This window comes from Oncorhynchus gorbuscha, linkage group LG14 (assembly GCF_021184085.1).
Source record: "Oncorhynchus gorbuscha isolate QuinsamMale2020 ecotype Even-year linkage group LG14, OgorEven_v1.0, whole genome shotgun sequence".
Classification (NCBI taxonomy): domain Eukaryota; kingdom Metazoa; phylum Chordata; class Actinopteri; order Salmoniformes; family Salmonidae; genus Oncorhynchus; species Oncorhynchus gorbuscha.
Genome location: NC_060186.1, coordinates 6,389,687 through 6,407,890, shown reverse-complemented (window position 1 = coordinate 6,407,890; position 18,204 = coordinate 6,389,687). Strand labels below are relative to the sequence as shown.

Genomic DNA, 18,204 nt, shown 5'->3' with positions numbered 1-18,204 from the left:
AGATCGTAAAAATCCAAATAACTTCCCAGATCTTCATTGTAAAGTGTTTCCCTGCTTGTTCAATGAACCATAAACAATTAATGAACATGCACCTGTGGAACGGTTGTTAAGACACCGAACATCACACCTGCGATACAGGTACAGGATGGCAACAACAACGGCCCGAGTTTCACTCAGAACGCACAACCCTCCATCAGTGCTCAGACTGTTCATGCACCTGTGGAACGGTTGTTAAGACCCTAACAGCTTACAGACGGTAGGCAATTAAGGTCACAGTTATGAAAACTTAGGACACTAAAGAGGCCTTTCTACTGACTCTGAAAAACACCAAAGGAAAGATGCTCAGGGTCCCTGCTCATCTGCGTGAACATTCTTTAGGCATGCTGCAAGGAGGCGTGAGGAATGCAGATGTGGCCACGGCAATGAATTGCAATGTCCGTACTGTGAGACGCCCAAGACAGTGCTACAGGGAGACAGGACGGACAGCTGATCGTCCTCACAGTGGCAGACCACGTGTAACAACACCTACACAGGATCAGTACATCCGAACATCACACCTGCGGGACAGGTACAGGATGGCAACAACAACTGCCCGAGTTTCACTCAGAACGCACAACCCTCCATCAGTGCTCAGACTGTCCTCAATAGGCTGAGAGAGGCTGAACTGAGGGCTTGTAGGCCTGTTGTAAGGCAGGTGCTCACCAGACATCACCGGCAACAACTTTGCCTATGGGCACAAACCCACCGTGCTGGAACAGACAAGACTGGCAAAAAGTGCTCTTCACTGACGAGTCGTGGTTTTGTCTGACCAGGGGTGATGGTCGGATTCGCGTTTATCGCAGAAGGAATGAGCGTTACACCGAGGCCTGTACTCTGGAGTGGGATCGATTTGGAGGTGGAGGGTCCGTCATGGTCTGGGGCGGTGTATCACAGCATCATCGGACTGAGCTTGTTGTCATTGCAGACAATCTCAACGCTGTGCGTTACAGGGTAGACATCCTCCTCCCTCATGTGGTACCCGTCCTGCAGGCTCATCCTGACATGACCCTCCAGCATGACAATGCCACCAGCCATACTGCTCGTTCTGTGAGTGATTTCCTGCAAGACAGGAATGTCAGTGATCTGCCATGGCCAGCGAAGTGCCCGGATCTCAATCCCATTCAGTACGTCTGGGACCGGTTGGATCGGAGTGTGAGGGCTAGGAACATTCCCCCCAGAAATGCCTGGGAACTTGCAGGTGGCTTGGTGGAAGAGTGGGGTAACATCTCACAGCAAGAACTGGCAAATCTGATGCAGTCCATGAGGAGGAGATGCACTGCAGTACTTAATGCAGCTGGTGGCCACACCAGATACTGACTGTTACTTATCATTTTGACCCCCCCTTTGTTCAGGGACACATTATTCCATTTCTGTTAGTCACATGTCTGTGGAACTTGTTCAGTTTATGTCTCAGTTGTTGAATCTTGTTATGTTCATACAAATATTTACACATGTTAAGTTGGCTGAAAATAAAGGCAGTTGACAGTGAGAGGACGATTATTTTTTTGCTGAGTTTAAATCCTCCAATGAATTATCTAAGTGAGTCTCAGAAATTGCTAATATATGAATGTTATCTGATATCAGCACGTTATTGATTTAGTGAACCTTATTTCTAAAGCTACATACATTAACATGGTCTCAGCCCTTTCCTGGGCAGCTTCTCAGAGATAGACATCATATGGACAAGAATAAACAAAGCAAGATAAAAAAAAAAATTTTTATTTTTGGACTGCTAAAGCACATTTAGCAGTCCATTAATCAATTGGTGTGTGTGTGTGTGTGTGTGTGTGTGTGTGTGTGTGTGTGTGTGTGTGTGTGTGTGTGTGTGTGTGTGTGTGTGTGTGTGTGTGTGTGTGTGTGTGTGTGTGTGTGTGTGTGTGTGTGTGTGTGTGTGTGTGTGTGTGTGTGTGTGTGTGTGTGTGTGTGTGTGCGCTGCGGGGTTGAAGCTACGAACCCATAGGCTTGGCTCTCTAATCCCTTCCAGGCTTTTGGGAGGGAGGGTGGACATTGAGCCTTTCATATCGGATATAAGCAATATCCCCAAGCGCTCTGGCAGCTTTCATGCCCAGTATCAGTTATATTCTCCTCTGGAGCACAGCTTCAGGATCATCTTTGTTGAGAGAGATGTACGTTCCCCTCAAGTTATTGGCTCTTTGCAGAACCGCTACCATGTCCTTGAACGTCGAGAACTTCAATACTATCGGCCTGGGCCTGTGTTTGTATTGGTAGAGCATGGCGCTTGTAACGCCAGGGTAGTGGGTTCGATCCCCGGGACCACCCATACGTAGAATGTATGCACACATGACTGTAAGTCGCTTTGGATAAAAGCGTCTGCTAAATGGCATATATTATTATTATTATTGTATGTTTGTGTGTTATCAGAGGACAGGTGTGTTTGTGTTCATGTGTGCATTCCTAGTTTTCCTATACATGTGAGCCCCACCCTGTGTTGTTTCTTTACTATGGACTAAGTGATATATGACATGCTATTTTATCAAATCAATGGTCTCTTCTCATCACTGTCTGGTCTCTTCTCTCTAGTCACCGTCTGGTCTCTCCTCTCTAGTCACTGTCTGGTCTCTCATCTCTAGTCACTGTCTGGTATCTTCTCTCAAGTCATTATCTGGTCTCTTCTCTCTAGTCACTGTCTGGTCTCTTCTCTCTAGTCACTGTCTGGTCTCTCATCTCTAGTCACTGTCTGGTCTCTCCTCTCTAGTCACTGTCTGGTCTCTTCTCATCACTGTCTGGTCTCTCCTCTCTAGTCACTGTCTGGTCTCTTCTTTCTCATCACTGTCTGGTCTCTCCTCTCTAGTCACTGTCTGGTCTCTTCTCTCTAGTCACTGTCTGGTATCTTCTTTCTCATCACGGTCTGGTCTCTCCTCTCTAGTCACTGTCTGGTCTCTTCTTTCTCATCACGGTCTGGTCTCTCCTCTCTAGTCACTGTCTGGTCTCTTCTCTCAAGTCACTATCTGGTCTCTTCTCTCTAGTCACTGTCTGGTCTCTCCTCTCTAGTCACTGTCTGGTCTCTCCTCTCTAGTCACTGTCTGGTCTCTCCTCTCTAGTCACTGTCTGGTCTCTCCTCTCTAGTCACTGTCTGGTATCTTCTCTCAAGTCATTATCTGGTCTCTTCTCTCTAGTCACTGTCTGGTACCTCCTCTCTAGTCACTGTCTGGTCTCTCCTCTCTAGTCACTGTCTGGTCTCTTCTCTCTAGTCACTGTCTGGTCTCTCCTCTCTAGTCACTGTCTGGTCTCTTCTCATCACGGTCTGGTCTCTTCTCTCTAGTCACTGTCTGGTCTCTTCTCTAGTCACTGTCTGGTCTCTCCTCTAGTCACTGTCTGGTCTCTCCTCTCTAGTCACTGTCTGGTCTCTCCTCTCTAGTCACTGTCTGGTCTCTCCTCTCTAGTCACTGACTGGTCTCTTCTCTCTAGTCACTGTCTGGTCTCTCCTCTAGTCACTGTCTGGTCTCTCCTCTCTAGTCACTGTCTGGTCTCTTCTCTAGTCACTGTCTGGTCTCTCCTCTACTCACTGTCTGGTCTCTCCTCTCTAGTCACTGTCTAGGTCTCTTCTCTCTAGTCACTGTCTGGTCCCTCCTCTCTCATCACTGTCTGGTCTCTCCTCTCTAGTCACTGTCTGGTCTCTCCTCTAGTCACTGTCTGGTCTCTCCTCTCTAGTCACTGTCTGGTCTCTCCTCTCTAGTCACTGTCTGGTCTCTTCTCTAGTCACTGTCTGGTCTCTCCTCTAGTCACTGTCTGGTCTCTCCTCTCTAATCACTGTCTGGTCTCTTCTCTCTAGTCACTGTCTGGTCCCTCCTCTCTCATCACTGTCTGGTCTCTCCTCTCTAGTCACTGTCTGGTCTCTCCTCTCTAGTCACTGTCTGGTCTCTCCTCTCTAGTCACTGTCTGGTCTCTTCTCTCTAGTCACTGTCTGGTCTCTCCTCTAGTCACTGTCTGGTCTCTCCTCTCTAGTCACTGTCTGGTCTCTTCTCTAGTCACTGTCTGGTCTCTCCTCTCTAGTCACTGTCTGGTCTCTCCTCTAGTCACTGTCTGGTCTCTCCTCTCTAGTCACTGTCTGGTCTCTCCTCTCTAGTCACTGTCTGGTCTCTCCTCTCTAGTCACTGTCTGGTCTCTCCTCTAGTCACTGTCTGGTCTCTCCTTTCTAGTCACTGTCTGGTCTCTCCTCTAGTCACTGTCTGGTCTCTCCTCTAGTCACTGTCTGGTCTCTCCTTTCTAGTCACTGTCTGGTCTCTCCTCTCTAGTCACTGTCTGGTCTCTCCTCTCTAGTCATTGTCTGGTCTCTCCTCTAGTCACTGTCTGGTCTCTCCTCTCTAGTCACTGTCTGGTCTCTCCTTTCTAGTCACTGTCTGGTCTCTCCTCTCTAGTCACTGTCTGGTCTCTCCTCTAGTCACTGTCTGGTCTCTCCTCTCTAGTCACTGTCTGGTCTCTCCTCTCTAGTTAGTCACTGTCTGGTCTTTCCTCTCTAGTCACTCTCTGGTCTCTCCTCTCTAGTCACTGTCTGGTCTCTCCTCTCTAGTCACTGTCTGGTCTCTCCTCTAGTCACTGTCTGGTCTCTCCTCTAGTCACTGTCTGGTCTCTCCTCTCTAATCACTGTCTGGTCTCTTCTCTCTAGTCACTGTCTAGGTCTCTCCTCTCTAGTCACTGTCTGGTGTCTCCTCTCTAGTCACTGTCTAGGTCTCTCCTCTCTAGTCACTGTCTGGTCTCTTCTCTCTAGTCACTGTCTGGTCTCTACTCTCTAGTCACTGTCTGGTCTCTCCTCTCTAATCACTGTCTGGTCTCTCCTCTCTAGTCACTGTCTGGTCTCTCCTCTCTAGTCACTGTCTGGTCTCTCCTCTCTAGTCACTGTCTAGGTCTCTCCTCTCTAGTCACTGTCTAGGTCTCTCCTCTCAGTCGAATACAGTACTACACCAACACTCAGTCTAATACAGTACTACACCAACACTCAGTCTAATACAGTACTACACCAGTACTAGACCAACAGTACACCAATACTCAGTCTAATACAGTACTACACCAGTACTACACCAGTACTACACCAGTACTACACCAGTACTACACCAGTACTAGACCAACACTAGTACCACATGTTTTTACGTGGTCATGTTCACTCATTGAAGCGGAATTGAAGTTAGCTGGTGCCTTGGTTCAGTGCTGCCTCAGGTCTCACAGGAAGTGCTCTGTCACTAGACACTCAGTGACGCCAGGTACGAGGGAAGCTCCCACAGACTAGTTTGTCACAGGGGAAATAGAAGCACTGGTCCTTTAATAACATGGCACAGGACAAAACGGTCTACAGACAGGACCACAATCCAGTGCGATAGCCCTTTCTCTCACCTGCTGCCTCCTGGGTACTGTAGTCAACAGTAGTAACTGTGACAGCTCTGTGGGTTGAGTGCCAGAGTGGTCATTGCCCTGTGGTGTCTTGGGTATTGTAGTTCGGATGCTGACTCCAACTCTGTTTCTATCTCTCTCTCCCTCTCTCTCTATCTCCTTCTCCCTCTCCCTCTCTCTCTATCTCCCTCTCTCTCTCTCTCTCGCTCTCTCTCTCCCTCTCTCTCTCTCTTCCTCTCTCTCTCTCTCTCCCTTCCCCTCTCTCCCTCTCCTCGCTCTCTCTCTCTCTCTCTCTCTCTCTCTCTCTCTCTCTCTCTCTCTCTCTCTCTCTCTCTCTCTCTCTCTCTCTCTCTCTCTCTCTCTCTTCCCTTCCTCTCTCTCTCCCTTCCTCTCTCGCTCTCTCTCTCTCTCTCTCTCTCTCTCTCTCTCTCTCTCTCTCTCTCTCTCTCCCTCCCTCTATCTCCTCTCTCTCTCTCTCTCTCTCTCTCTCTCTCTCTCTCTCTCTCTCTCTCTCTCTCTCTCTCTCTCTCTCTCTCTCTCTCTCTCCCTTCCTCTCTCTCTCTCTCTCTCTCTCTCTCTCTCTCTCTCTCTCTCTCTCTCTCTCTCTCTCTCTCTCTCTCTCTCTCTCTCCTTCCTCTCTCTCTCTCTCTCTCCCTTCTCTCTCTCTCTCTCTCTCTCTCTCTCTCTCTCTCTCTCTCTCTCTCTCTCTCTCTCTCTCTCTCTCTCTTCCTCTCTCTCCTCTCTCTCTCTCTCCATTCTCTCTTTTTCTCAGGTATTGGAACTCTCTGAGTAACCTGGTGGCATCGCTGCTTAACTCTGTTCGCTCCATCGCCTCCCTGTTACTGCTACTCTTCCTCTTCATCATCATCTTCAGCCTGCTCGGCATGCAGCTCTTCGGAGGCAAGTTCAACTTCGACGAGACGCGCCGGTCAACCTTCGACAACTTCCCCCAGTCGCTGCTCACCGTCTTTCAGGTAGCGAGAGAAGGGAGAATGATTACAGTCTAGTCTAGTCTACTGTACTCTATGATACTGTAGTCTACTGTACTATGTTATACTGTAGTCTACTGTACTCTATTATACTGTTGTCTACTGTACTATATTCTACTGTAGTCTACTGTACTATATTCTACTGTATTCTATTGTACTGTACTCTATTATACTGTAGTCTAGTCTACTGGACTATATTCTACTGTAGTCTACTGTACTATATTCTACTGTATTCTATTGTACTGTACTCTATTATACTGTAGTCTAGTCTACTGTACTCTATTATACTATACTCTACTGTACTCTATTATACTGTAGTCTAGTCTACTGTACCCTATTATACTATACTCTACTGTACTGTACTCTATTATACTGTAGTCTAGTCTACTGTACTCTGTTATACTGTAGTCTAGTCTACTGTACTCTGTTATACTGTAGTCTAGTCTACTGTACCCTATTATACTATACTCTACTGTACTGTACTCTATTATACTGTAGTCTAGTCTACTGTACCCTATTATACTATACTCTACTGTACTGTACTATATTATACTGTAGTCTAGTCTACTGTACTCTGTTATACTGTAGTCTAGTCTACTGTACCCTATTATACTATACTCTACTGTACTGTACTCTATTATACTGTAGTCTAGTCTACTGTACCCTATTATACTATACTCTACTGTACTATATTATACTGTAGTCTAGTCTACTGTACCCTATTATACTATACTCTACTGTACTGTACTATATTATACTGTAGTCTAGTCTACTGTACCCTATTATACTATACTCTACTGTACTGTACTATATTATACTGTAGTCTAGTCTACTGTACTCTGTTATACTGTAGTCTAGTCTACTGTACCCTATTATACTATACTCTACTGTACTGTACTCTATTATACTGTAGTCTAGTCTACTGTACCCTATTATACTATACTCTACTGTACTATATTATACTGTAGTCTAGTCTACTGTACCCTATTATACTATACTCTACTGTACTATGTTATACTGTAGTCTAGTCTACTGTACCCTATTATACTATACTCTACTGTACTGTACTATATTATACTGTAGTCTAGTCTACTGTACCCTATTATACTATACTCTACTGTACTATATTATACTGTAGTCTAGTCTACTGTACTCTGTTATACTGTAGTCTACATTTAACATTTACATTTAAGTCATTTAGCAGACGCTCTTATCCAGAGCGACTTACAGATTGGGTCTAGTCTACTGTACTCTGTTATACTATACTCTACTGTATTGTACTCTATTATACTGTAGTCTAGTCTACTGTACTCTGTTATACTATACTCTACTGTACTGTACTCTGTTATACTGTAGTCTAGTCTACTGTACTCTGTTATACTATACTCTACTGTACTGTACTCTGTTATACTGTAGTCTAGTCTACTGTAATATATTATACTGTATTCTACTGTACTCTATTATACTATACTCTACTGTATTGTACTCTATTATACTCTACTCTACTCTGTTCTCAAGGTCCAGTCATTTGAGTATCTGTAACTTTCTTGTTGTCTATGGTGAAGAGTTGTTGTCTATGGTGAAGAGTTGTTGTCTATGGTGAATAGTTATCGTCTATGGTGAAGAGTTGTTGTCTATGGTGAATAGTTGTTGTCTATGGTGAATAGTTATTGTCTATGGTGAATAGTTGTTGTCTATGGTGAATAGTTGTTGTCTATGGTGAATAGTTGTTGTCTATGGTGAATAGTTGTTGTCTATGGTGAAGAGTTGTTGTCTATGGTGAATAGTTATTGTCTATGGTGAATAGTTATTGTCTATGGTGAATAGTTGTTGTCTATAGTTTTGCTCCTTCATCTGTTCCTGTGTTCTCAGATCCTGACAGGTGAGGACTGGAACTCAGTGATGTATGACGGCATCATGGCCTACGGAGGGGCGTCCTTCCCAGGGATGCTGGTCTGTATCTACTTCATCATCCTGTTCATCTGTGGAAACTGTATCCTTGTAAAGAACAGGTCAGATGTGTGTAGGGCCTTTCACCCTGACAAAGGACATGATGCTTTTAATCCAGAACCATTAGCAGGATGATTGTTCGCCTGTCTACCCAGTTCATTGTCATACCACCGGTAAGGTATCTCAGATGTTTCCTCAATGACTAGGAGTAGCCTGGAATCCAAACCATATCGGGTGAAACAGAGTGATATTCAGTTTGGATTCCAGGCTACTCAAGTATCAGGGTTGATTGTTTGTTGTCCACTCAACTCATCACTCAGTCATGTCACCCAGGTATGTTGTTCTACATTGTGAGAGGTCAGCTGACAATTGACACTTCGTTGTTTGCTCTCTGAAGCCGTACTCCACTTCCTTGACTCCACCTCCCTGACCAGATATCCTCCTGAATGTCTTCTTGGCCATCGCCGTGGACAACCTGGCTGATGCTGAGAGTCTGACGTCAGCACAGAAGGAGGAGGAGGAGGAGAAGGAGAGGAAGAAGCTGGCCAGGTAATTTGCATGATGTGTGTGTGTGTGTGTGTGTGTGTGTGTGTGTGTGTGTGTGTGTGTGTGTGTGTGTGTGTGTGTGTGTGTGTGTGTGTGTGTGTGTGTGTGTGTGTGTGTGTGTGTGTGTGTGTGTGTGTGTGTGTGTGTGTGTGTGTGTGTGTGTGTGTGTGTGTGTGTGTACGTGCATCCACATCCATTCAAGTGTGTATATGCCTGAGTGGTTTGGCTCCATTCTGACACAGAACGGCCAGTCCGGAGAAGCGCCATGTCAACGAAAAGCCCCCGATGATCGAGGTAGAAGAGAAGAAGGAGGAGAAGATTGAGCTGAAGTCCATCACCTCAGACGGAGAGACAACCAATGCCACCAAGGTATGTCTCAGACACACCTGTCCTCGTTAGATACACCTGTCCTCGTTAGACACACCTGTCCTCGTTAGACGCACATGTCCTCGTTAGACACACATGTCCTCGTTAGACACACCTGTCCTCGTTAGACGCACCTGTCCTCGTTAGACATACCTGTCCTCGTTAGACGCACCTGTCCTCGTTAGATTCACCTGCCCTCGTTAGATGCACCTGTCCTCATTAGACACACCTGTCCTCGTTAGATGCACCTGCCATCGTTAGATGCACCTGTCCTCGTTAGACAGACGTGTCCTCATTAGAGCACCTGTTCTCATTAGACTTAGCTGTCCTCGTTAGATGCACCTATCCTCGTTAGATACACCTGTCCTCATTAGACACACCTGTCCTCGTTGGACTCACCTGTCCGCATTAGACACACCTGTTCTCGTTAGACACACCTGTTCTCGTTAGACACACTTGTTCTCATTAGACACACCTGTCCGCATTAGACACACCTGTTCTCGTTAGACACACCTGTTCTCGTTAGACATACCTGTCCGCATTAGATACACCTGTCCGCATTAGACACACCTGTTCTCGTTAGACACACCTGTTCTCGTTAGACACACCTGTCCGCATTAGACACACCTATTCTCGTTAGACACACCTGTCCTCGTTAGAAACACCTGTCCGCATTAGACACACCTGTCCTCGTTAGACACACCTGTTCTCGTTAGATGCACATGTCCTCATTAGACCTACCTGTCCTCGTTAGAGACACCTGTTCTCATTAGACACACCTGTCCTCGTTAGATACACCTGTCCTCGTTAGACATACCTGTCCTCATTAGATGTACCTGTCCTCATTAGACTCACCTGTCCTCGTTAGATGCAAATGTCCTCATTAGATGCACCTATCCTCGTTAGAATTACCTGTCCTCATTAGACACACCTGTCCTCGTTAGAATCACCTGTCCTCGTTAGACATACCTGTCCTCGTTAAACACACCTGTTCTCATTAGATTCATCTGTCCTCGTTAGATACACCTGTCCTCATTAGATATACCTATTTTCATTAAACACACCTGTTCTCGTGAGACGCACCTGTCCTCGTTAGATGCACCTGTCCTCATTAGATACACCTGTCTTCGTTAGACTCACCTGTCCTCGGTAGATACACCTGTCCTCGTTAGATACACCTGTCCTCGTTAGATATACCTGTCCTCCTGACTGGAGACAGCAGTCCTCCAAGTTGTAATCTAATATTATCTAGTCAAGTCAATACATCACATTACAGATTCAACAACAGAAAATATGTTTGGTTTAGTTAGTATCAGTCTAATTCTTCATCTGTGAAAACACATGTCTCCTCTCAACAGGTGGCATGATGTTTCCTTTTAAAAGTAGTGTCTCTAGTTCTGTCCGTATTGAGTCTGATGTGGCGCTGTGTTACTGTGTTTTGACAGATTAACATTGATGAGTACCAGGTAGATGTGAATGAAGAGAAGAACCCGTATCCAGCTAATGATTTTCCCGGTACCACTGTACCGGTGATAAAAAGTAAGCCGGACCTTTCTAAGGGCTGAACCACACCGGACAACAAGCAGGAGCAGAGAACCAAATCACACCAAACCATTAAGAGACTTCCACACTCAAATCAGGACATTCACAGCATTACCTTTGTTCTGGTTCTCTCTCTCTCTCTTGTCTGCTGTGCTTTGCCCCTATTGATGTTAGAATGTTGTGTGAGGGGGTGTATTGATGTTAGAATGTTGTGTGAGGGGGTGTATTGATGTTAGAATGTTGTGTGAGGGGGTGTATTGATGTTAGAATGTTGTGTGAGGGGATGTATTGATGTTAGAATGTTGTGTGAGGGGATGTTGATGATAGAATGTTGTGTGAGGGGGTGTATTGATGTTAGAATGTTGTGTGAGGGGATGTTGATGATAGAATGTTGTGTGAGGGGGTGTATTGATGATAGAATGTTGTGTGAGGGGGTGTATTGATGTTAGAATGTTGTGTGAGGGGTGTATTGATGTTAGAATGTTGTGTGAGGGGTGTATTGATGTTAGAATGGTGTGTGAGGGGGTGTATTGATGTTAGAATGTTGTGTGAGGGGATGTTGATGATAGAATGTTGTGTGAGGGGGTGTATTGATGTTAGAATGTTGTGTGAGGGGATGTTGATGATAGAATGTTGTGTGAGGGGGTGTATTGATGTTAGAATGTTGTGTGAGGGGGTGTATTGATGTTAGAATGTTGTGTGAGGGGTGTATTGATGTTAGAATGTTGTGTGAGGGGTCTATTGATGTTAGAATGTTGTGTTAGGGGGTGTTGATGTTAGAATGTTGTGTGAGGGGGTCTATTGATGTTAGAATGTTGTGTGAGGGTGTGTTGATGTTAGAATGTTGTGTGAGGGTGTGTTGATGTTAGAATGTTGTGTGAGGGTGTGTTGATGTTAGAATGTTGTATGAGGGTGTGTTGATGTTAGAATGGTGTGTGAGGGTGTATTGATGTTAGAATGTTGTGTGAGGGGGTGTATTGATGTTAGAATGTTGTGTGAGGGGGTGTTGATGTTAGAATGTTGTGTGAGGGGTGTAGGGTGTGTTGATGTTAGAATGTTATGTGAGGGGGTGTTGATGTTAGAATGTTGTGTGAGGGAGTCTATTGATGTTAGAATGTTGTGTGAGGGGGTGTATGGGGTGTTGATGTTAGAATGTTGTTTGAGGGGTGTTGAATGTTGTGTGAGGGGGTGTATGGGGTGTTGATGTTAGAATGTTGTGTGTGGGGGTGTTGATGTTAGAATGTTGTATGAGGGGGTGTTGATGTTAGAATGTTGTGTGAGGGGGTGTTGAAGTTAGAATGTTGTGTGAGGGGGTGTGTTGATGTTAGAATGTTGTGTGAGGGGGTGTGTGGGGTGTTGATGTTAGAATGTTGTGTGAGGGGGTGTGTTGATGTTTTGTCTGTACTGTTGCCTTACAAGTCCCTCATCTCTAACACTTTCTCTCCCTCCTCTCCCCCTGTCCTCCCTCGTTCTCTCCTGCGTGGCCCTTGTAGGAGAGGATGAGGACCCTGAGATGCCTGTGGGCCCCCGGCCTCGGCCCCTGTCTGACATTCAGCTGAAGGAGAAGGCTATTCCCATGCCTGAGGCCCGGGCTTTCTTCATCTTCAGCAACACCAACAAGTAAGAGCTCACTCACAAATATACTGAGGGAAGCAGGTAGAGTCTATGAGAGGGGTCCCTAAACACACACCCCATCTGTCTGATGTCTGTCTGATGTCTGTCTGATGTCTGTCTGATGTCTGTCTGATGTCTGTCTGATGTCTGATGTCTGTCTGATGTCTGTCTGATGTCTGTCTGCTGTCTGATGTCTGTCTGATGTCTGTCTGATGTCTGTCTGCTGTCTGATGTCTGTCTGATGTCTGTCTGTCTGTCTGTCTGTCTGTCTGTCTGTCTGTCTGTCTGTCTGTCTGTCTGTCTGTCTGTCTGTCTGTCTGTCTGTCTGTCTGTCTGTCTGTCTGTCTGTCTGTCTGTCTGTCTGTCTGTCTGTCTGATGTCTGATGTCTGTCTGATGTCTGATGTCTGTCTGATGTCTGATGTCTGTCTGATGTCTGTCTGATGTCTGTCTGATGTCTGTCTGATGTCTGTCTGATGTCTGTCTGTCTGTCTGTCTGTCTGTCTGTCTGTCTGTCTGTCTGTCTGTCTGTCTGTCTGTCTGTCTGTCTGTCTGTCTGTCTGTCTGTCTGTCTGTCTGTCTGTCTGTCTGTCTGTCTGATATCTGATGTCCCGTGTGGCTCACTTGGTAGAGCATGGCACTTGCCATGCCAGGGTTGTGGGTTCAATTCCCACAGGGGACCAGTATGAAAATGTATGCTTCTGTAAGTTGCTCTGGATAAGAGTGTCTGTTAAATGTCTGTCTATAGGATTAGGGCTCTATCTATTGGTCACTATTTTTTGTCTGTCCCTCCCTCCCATCCTCCCTCCCTGCCTCCCTCCCTACCTACCTCCCTCCCTCCCTACCTACCTCCCTCCCTCCCTCCCTCCCTCCTTACCTACCTACCTACCTCCCTCCCTCCCTACCTACCTACCTCCCTCCCTCCCTCCCTCCCTACCTCTCTCTCTCTCTCTCTCTCTCTCCTCCCTCCCTCCCTCCCTCCCTCCCTCCCTCCCTCCCCTCCCTCCCTCCCTCCCTCCGTACCTCCCTACCTCCCTCCCTACCTACCTACCTCCCTCCCTACCTACCTACCTACCTACCTACCTACCTACCTACCTACCTACCTACCTACCTCCCTCCCTCCCTCCCTCCCTCTCCCCAGGTTCAGGGTTCTGTGCCATAAGATGGTGAACCACAACATCTTCACCAACCTCATCCTGTTCTTCATTCTACTGAGCAGTATCTCTCTGGCAGCAGAGGACCCTGTCCGGAACGACTCCTTCAGGAACCAGGTGTGTGTTTGTGTCTTACACACACACACACACACACACACAGAGGCACGGACACATGTACACACACACACTGTACATGCTTCCATACTCTCTCTCATACAGCCTTTAGAGGTGTGTGTGTGTGTGTGTGTGTGTGTGTGTGTGTGTGTGTGTGTGTGTGTGTGTGTGTGTGTGTGTGTGTGTGTGTGTGTGTGTGTGTGTGTGTGTGTGTGTGTGTGTGTGTGTGTGTGTGTGTGTGTGTGTGTGTGTGTGTGTGTGTGTGTGTGTGTGTGTGTGTGTGTGTGTGTGTGACTACACCATTAGATCTCTGGCCATCCTTTCCCTCCACTCGATAACTTGAAGTGGATTAATGAATCTTAATGTCTGGCACTGAACCACGCGCTGCATTGTGACCACTTTTTCCACTTAATTACATTCTCTCTATATTATTATAGCTTCTATGTTATTATACAGGTATTCATCCCAAATGGCACCCTATTCCCTAAGTAGTGCACTATGTTCAACCACTCCCTGGTCAAATGTAGTGCACTGTGTAGGGAATAGTGTGCCATTTGTGACATATATTGTGATGCTTATGGAAGCCTCTATGAGATGTACGACCGTGTGATGTATTGTGTTGACCTGCATTGTGATCACTGTTTCTCAGATATTAGGCTATGCAGACCACGTCTTCACTGGGCTCTTCACCATGGAGATCATTCTGAAGGTAACCTTCCATTCCTTCTCTAAGTCATCTCTACACCACATAATGGACCCTGTGCTCCCTCCCTCCCTCCCTCCATCCCTCCCTCCCTCCCTCCATTCCTTCTCTAAGTCATCTCTACACCACATAATGGACCCTGTGCTCCCTCCCACCCTCCCTCCATTCCTTCTCTAAGTCATCTCTACACCACATAATGGACCCTGTGCTCCCCCCCTCCCTCCCTCCCTCCCTCCCTCCCTCCCTCCCTCCCTCCCCCTCCCTCCCTCCCTCCCTCCCTCCCTCCCTCCCTCCCTCCCTCCCTCCCTCCCTCCATTCCTTCTCTAAGTCATCTCTACACCACATAATGGACCCTGTGCTCCCTCCCTCCCTCCCTCCCTCCCTCCATTCCTTCTCTAAGTCATCTCTACACCACATAATGGACCCTGTGCTCCCTCCCTCCCTCCCTCCATCTCCCCTCCCTCCCTCCCTCCCTCCATCCATTCCTTCTCTAAGTCATCTCTACACCACATAATGGACCCTGTGCTCCCTCCCTCCCTCCCTCCCTCCATTCCTTCTCTAAGTCATCTCTACACCACATAATGGACCCTGTGCCCCTCCCTCCCTCCCTCCCTCCATTCCTTCTCTAAGTCATCTCTACACCACATAATGGACCCTGTGCTCCCCCTCCCTCCCTCCCTCCCTCCCTCCATTCCTTCTCTAAGTCATCTCTACACCACATAATGGACCCTGTGCTCTCTCTCTCTCTCCCTCTCTCTCTCTCTCCCTCCCTCCCTCCCTCCCTCCCTCCCTCCCTCCCTCCCTCCCTCCCTCCCTCCCTCCCTCCCTCCCTCCATTCCTTCTCTAAGTCATCTCTACACCACATAATGGACCCTGTGCTCTCTCTCTCTCCCCTCTCCCTCCCTCCCTCCCTCCCTCCCTCCTCCCTCCCTCCCTCCCTCCCTCCCTCCCTCCATTCCTTCTCTAAGTCATCTCTACACCACATAATGGACCCTGTGCTCTCTCTCTCTCTCCTCCCTCCCTCCCTCCCTCCCTCCCTCCCTCCCTCCCTCCCTCCCTCCCTCCCTCCCTCCCTCCCTCCCTCCCTCCCTCCCTCCCTCCATTCCTTCTCTAAGTCATCTCTACACCACATAATGGACCCTGTGCTCTCTCTCTCTCTCCCTCCCTCCCCCTCCCTCCCTCCCTCCCTCCCCTCCATTCCTTCTCTAAGTCATCTCTACACCACATAATGGACCCTGTGCTCTCTCTCTCTCCCTCCCTCCCTCCCTCCCTCCCTCCCTCCCTCCCTCCCTCCCTCCCTCCCTCCCTCCCTCCCTCCCTCCCTCCCTCCCTCCATTCCTTCTCTAAGTCATCTCTACACCACATAATGGACCCTGTGCTCCCTCCCTCCCTCCCTCCCTCCATTCCTTCTCTAAGTGATCTCTACACCACATAATGGACCCTGTGCTCCCTCCCTCCCTCCCTCCCTCCATTCCTTCTCTAAGTGATCTCTACACCACATAATGGACCCTGTGCTCCCTCCTCCCTCCCTCCATTCCTTCTCTAAGTCATCTCTACACCACATAATGGACACTGTGCTCTGGAAGGTGAAGTGTTGGAAGTGTTTTAAGTGTTGGAAAAACATGACATATTGAACAACAAACCCGTGAGCAGACATTCACTTCGTCGTCATCCATCACAATCTTTTTTGTCTTACGCTTCCTGTGGGTTTTCTCTTCCTGGTTCATGACCTCGTAGATGACAGCGTACGGGGCGTTCATCCACAAGGGTTCGTTCTGTCGGAACTACTTCAACATCCTGGATCTGGTTGTGGTCAGCGTGTCGCTCATCTCCTCTGGAATACAGTGAGTTCTCATCTCCTCTGGAATACAGTGAGTTCTCATCTCCTCTGGAATACAGTGAGTTCTCATCTCCTCTGGAATACAGTGAGTTCTCATCTCCTCTGGAATACAGTGAGTTCTCATTTCCTCTGGAATACCGTGAGTTCTCATCTCCTCTGGAATACAGTGAGTTCTCATCTCCTCTGGAATACAGTGAGTTCTCATCTCCTCTGGAATACAGTGAGTTGGTCTTCTCTATACCGTTACCACAGTTTCAATGGTTCAAACACACCAAGGAATTCTCATCGACATTCATTTAGCGGTGCTCTTTTTACTGGGATGGTTACAAAACTCCTGTTCTATTGAACACAGAAATACAGTTTCTGTCTGGAGTTGACTTCTCTGTCTGTAGTTAACCTCTCTGTCTGTAGTTGATGTATGCTTTACTAGTTGACCTCTCTGTCTGTAGTTGATGTATGGTTTAGTAGTTGACCTCTCTGTCTGTAGTTGATGTATGGTTTAGTAGTTGACCTCTCTGTCTGTAGTTGATGTATGGTTTACTAGTTGACCGCTCTGTCTGTAGTTGACCTCTCTGTCTGTAGTTGATGTATGGTTTAGTAGTTGACCTCTCTGTCTGTAGTTGATGTATGGTTTAGTAGTTGACCTCTCTGTCTGTAGTTGATGTATGGTTTAGTAGTTGACCTCTCTGTCTGTAGTTGATGTATGGTTTACTAGTTGACCTCTCTGTCTGTAGTGGATGTATGGTTTACTAGTTGACCTCTCTCGATAACCTGGTCTTAATCTGTGTCTGTTCAGGTCCAGTGCCATCAACGTGGTGAAGATCCTTCGTGTTCTCAGAGTGCTTCGGCCCCTGAGGGCTATCAACAGGGCCAAGGGCCTCAAAGTGAGTCTCACTGTTATCTCCTCTCCTCCTCTCTTCTCCTTTCCTTTCCTTTCCTCTCTTCTCCTTTCCTTTCCTTTCCTCTCCTCTCCTCTCCTCTCTCTTCTCTTCTCCTCTCTTCTCTTCTCTCCTCCTCTCTTCTCCTCTCTTGTCTTCTCTTCTTCTCTTCTCTTCTCCTCTCTTCTCTTCTCTTCTCTTCTCTTCTCTCCTCTCCTCTCTCCTCTCTCCTCTCCTCTCCTCTCCTCTCCTCTCCTCTCCTCTCTTCTCTTCTCCTCTCTTCTCTTCTCCTCTCTTCTCTTCTCTCCTCCTCTCTTCTCTTCTCCTCTCCTCTCCTCTCCTCTCCTCTCCTCTCCTCTCTTCTCTTCTCTTCTCTTCTCTCCTCCTCTCTTCTCCTCTCTTGTCTTATCTTCTCCTCTCTTCTTCTCTCTTCTCTTCTCCTCTCTTCTCCTCTCCTCTGATTCCCTCTCTTCTCCTCTCGGCTCTCCTCTCTTCTCCTCTCTTGTCTTCTCCTCTCTTGTCTTCTCTTCTCCTCTCTTGTCTTATCTTCTCCTCTCTTCTTCTCTCTTCTCTTCTCCTCTCTTCTCCTCTCCTCTGATTCCCTCTCTTCTCCTCTCGGCTCTCCTCTCTTCTCCTCTCTTGTCTTCTCTTCTCCTCTCTTGTCTTCTCTTCTCCTATCTTCTCCTCGCTTCTCCTCTCCTCTCCTCTCCTCTCCTCTCCTCTCCTCTCCTCTCCTCTCCCTCTCCTCTCCTCTCCTCTCCTCTCCTCTCCTCTCCTCTCCTCTCTTTTCCTTTCCTCTCCTCTCCTCTCCTCTCCTCTCTTTTCCTCTCCTCTCCTCTCCTCTCCTCTCCTCTCCTCTCCTCTCCTCTCCTCTCCTCTCCTCTCCTGGGAGCCATCAACAGGGCCAATGACCTCAACAGGGCCAATGAATCTCACCACCCTTCTCCACCTAGCTGGCTGTTGTCTTTAACAGCAACAGGGAAGTGATTCACCAGTGAACCCTAAAGCTTTTCCACCATGACTTACCTGAAGTGTTCTCTTTCTTCTTGTGATCCACGTCCAGAGCTTCTAGCTTCAACCCAGTCCAGACCAAGTGATAATAGTCTACCAACCGATTCTATGATA

The 18,204-nt window shown here is 47.4% G+C and overlaps 1 protein-coding gene across 1 annotated transcript in view; it reads left to right on the top strand.

The window, feature by feature from the left end:
- The window catches only part of LOC123995860 (voltage-dependent L-type calcium channel subunit alpha-1C-like), a 657,732-nt gene that overhangs the window by 604,869 nt on the left and 34,659 nt on the right, over nucleotides 1–18,204 (top strand). The window contains 10 exon segments of the mRNA XM_046299539.1: nucleotides 6,158–6,359; nucleotides 8,247–8,367; nucleotides 8,759–8,873; nucleotides 9,113–9,239; nucleotides 10,682–10,775; nucleotides 12,272–12,398; nucleotides 13,532–13,661; nucleotides 14,308–14,367; nucleotides 16,099–16,205; nucleotides 16,998–17,085. Of these exon segments, the coding sequence (XP_046155495.1) occupies nucleotides 6,158–6,359; nucleotides 8,247–8,367; nucleotides 8,759–8,873; nucleotides 9,113–9,239; nucleotides 10,682–10,775; nucleotides 12,272–12,398; nucleotides 13,532–13,661; nucleotides 14,308–14,367; nucleotides 16,099–16,205; nucleotides 16,998–17,085 (1,171 nt within the window).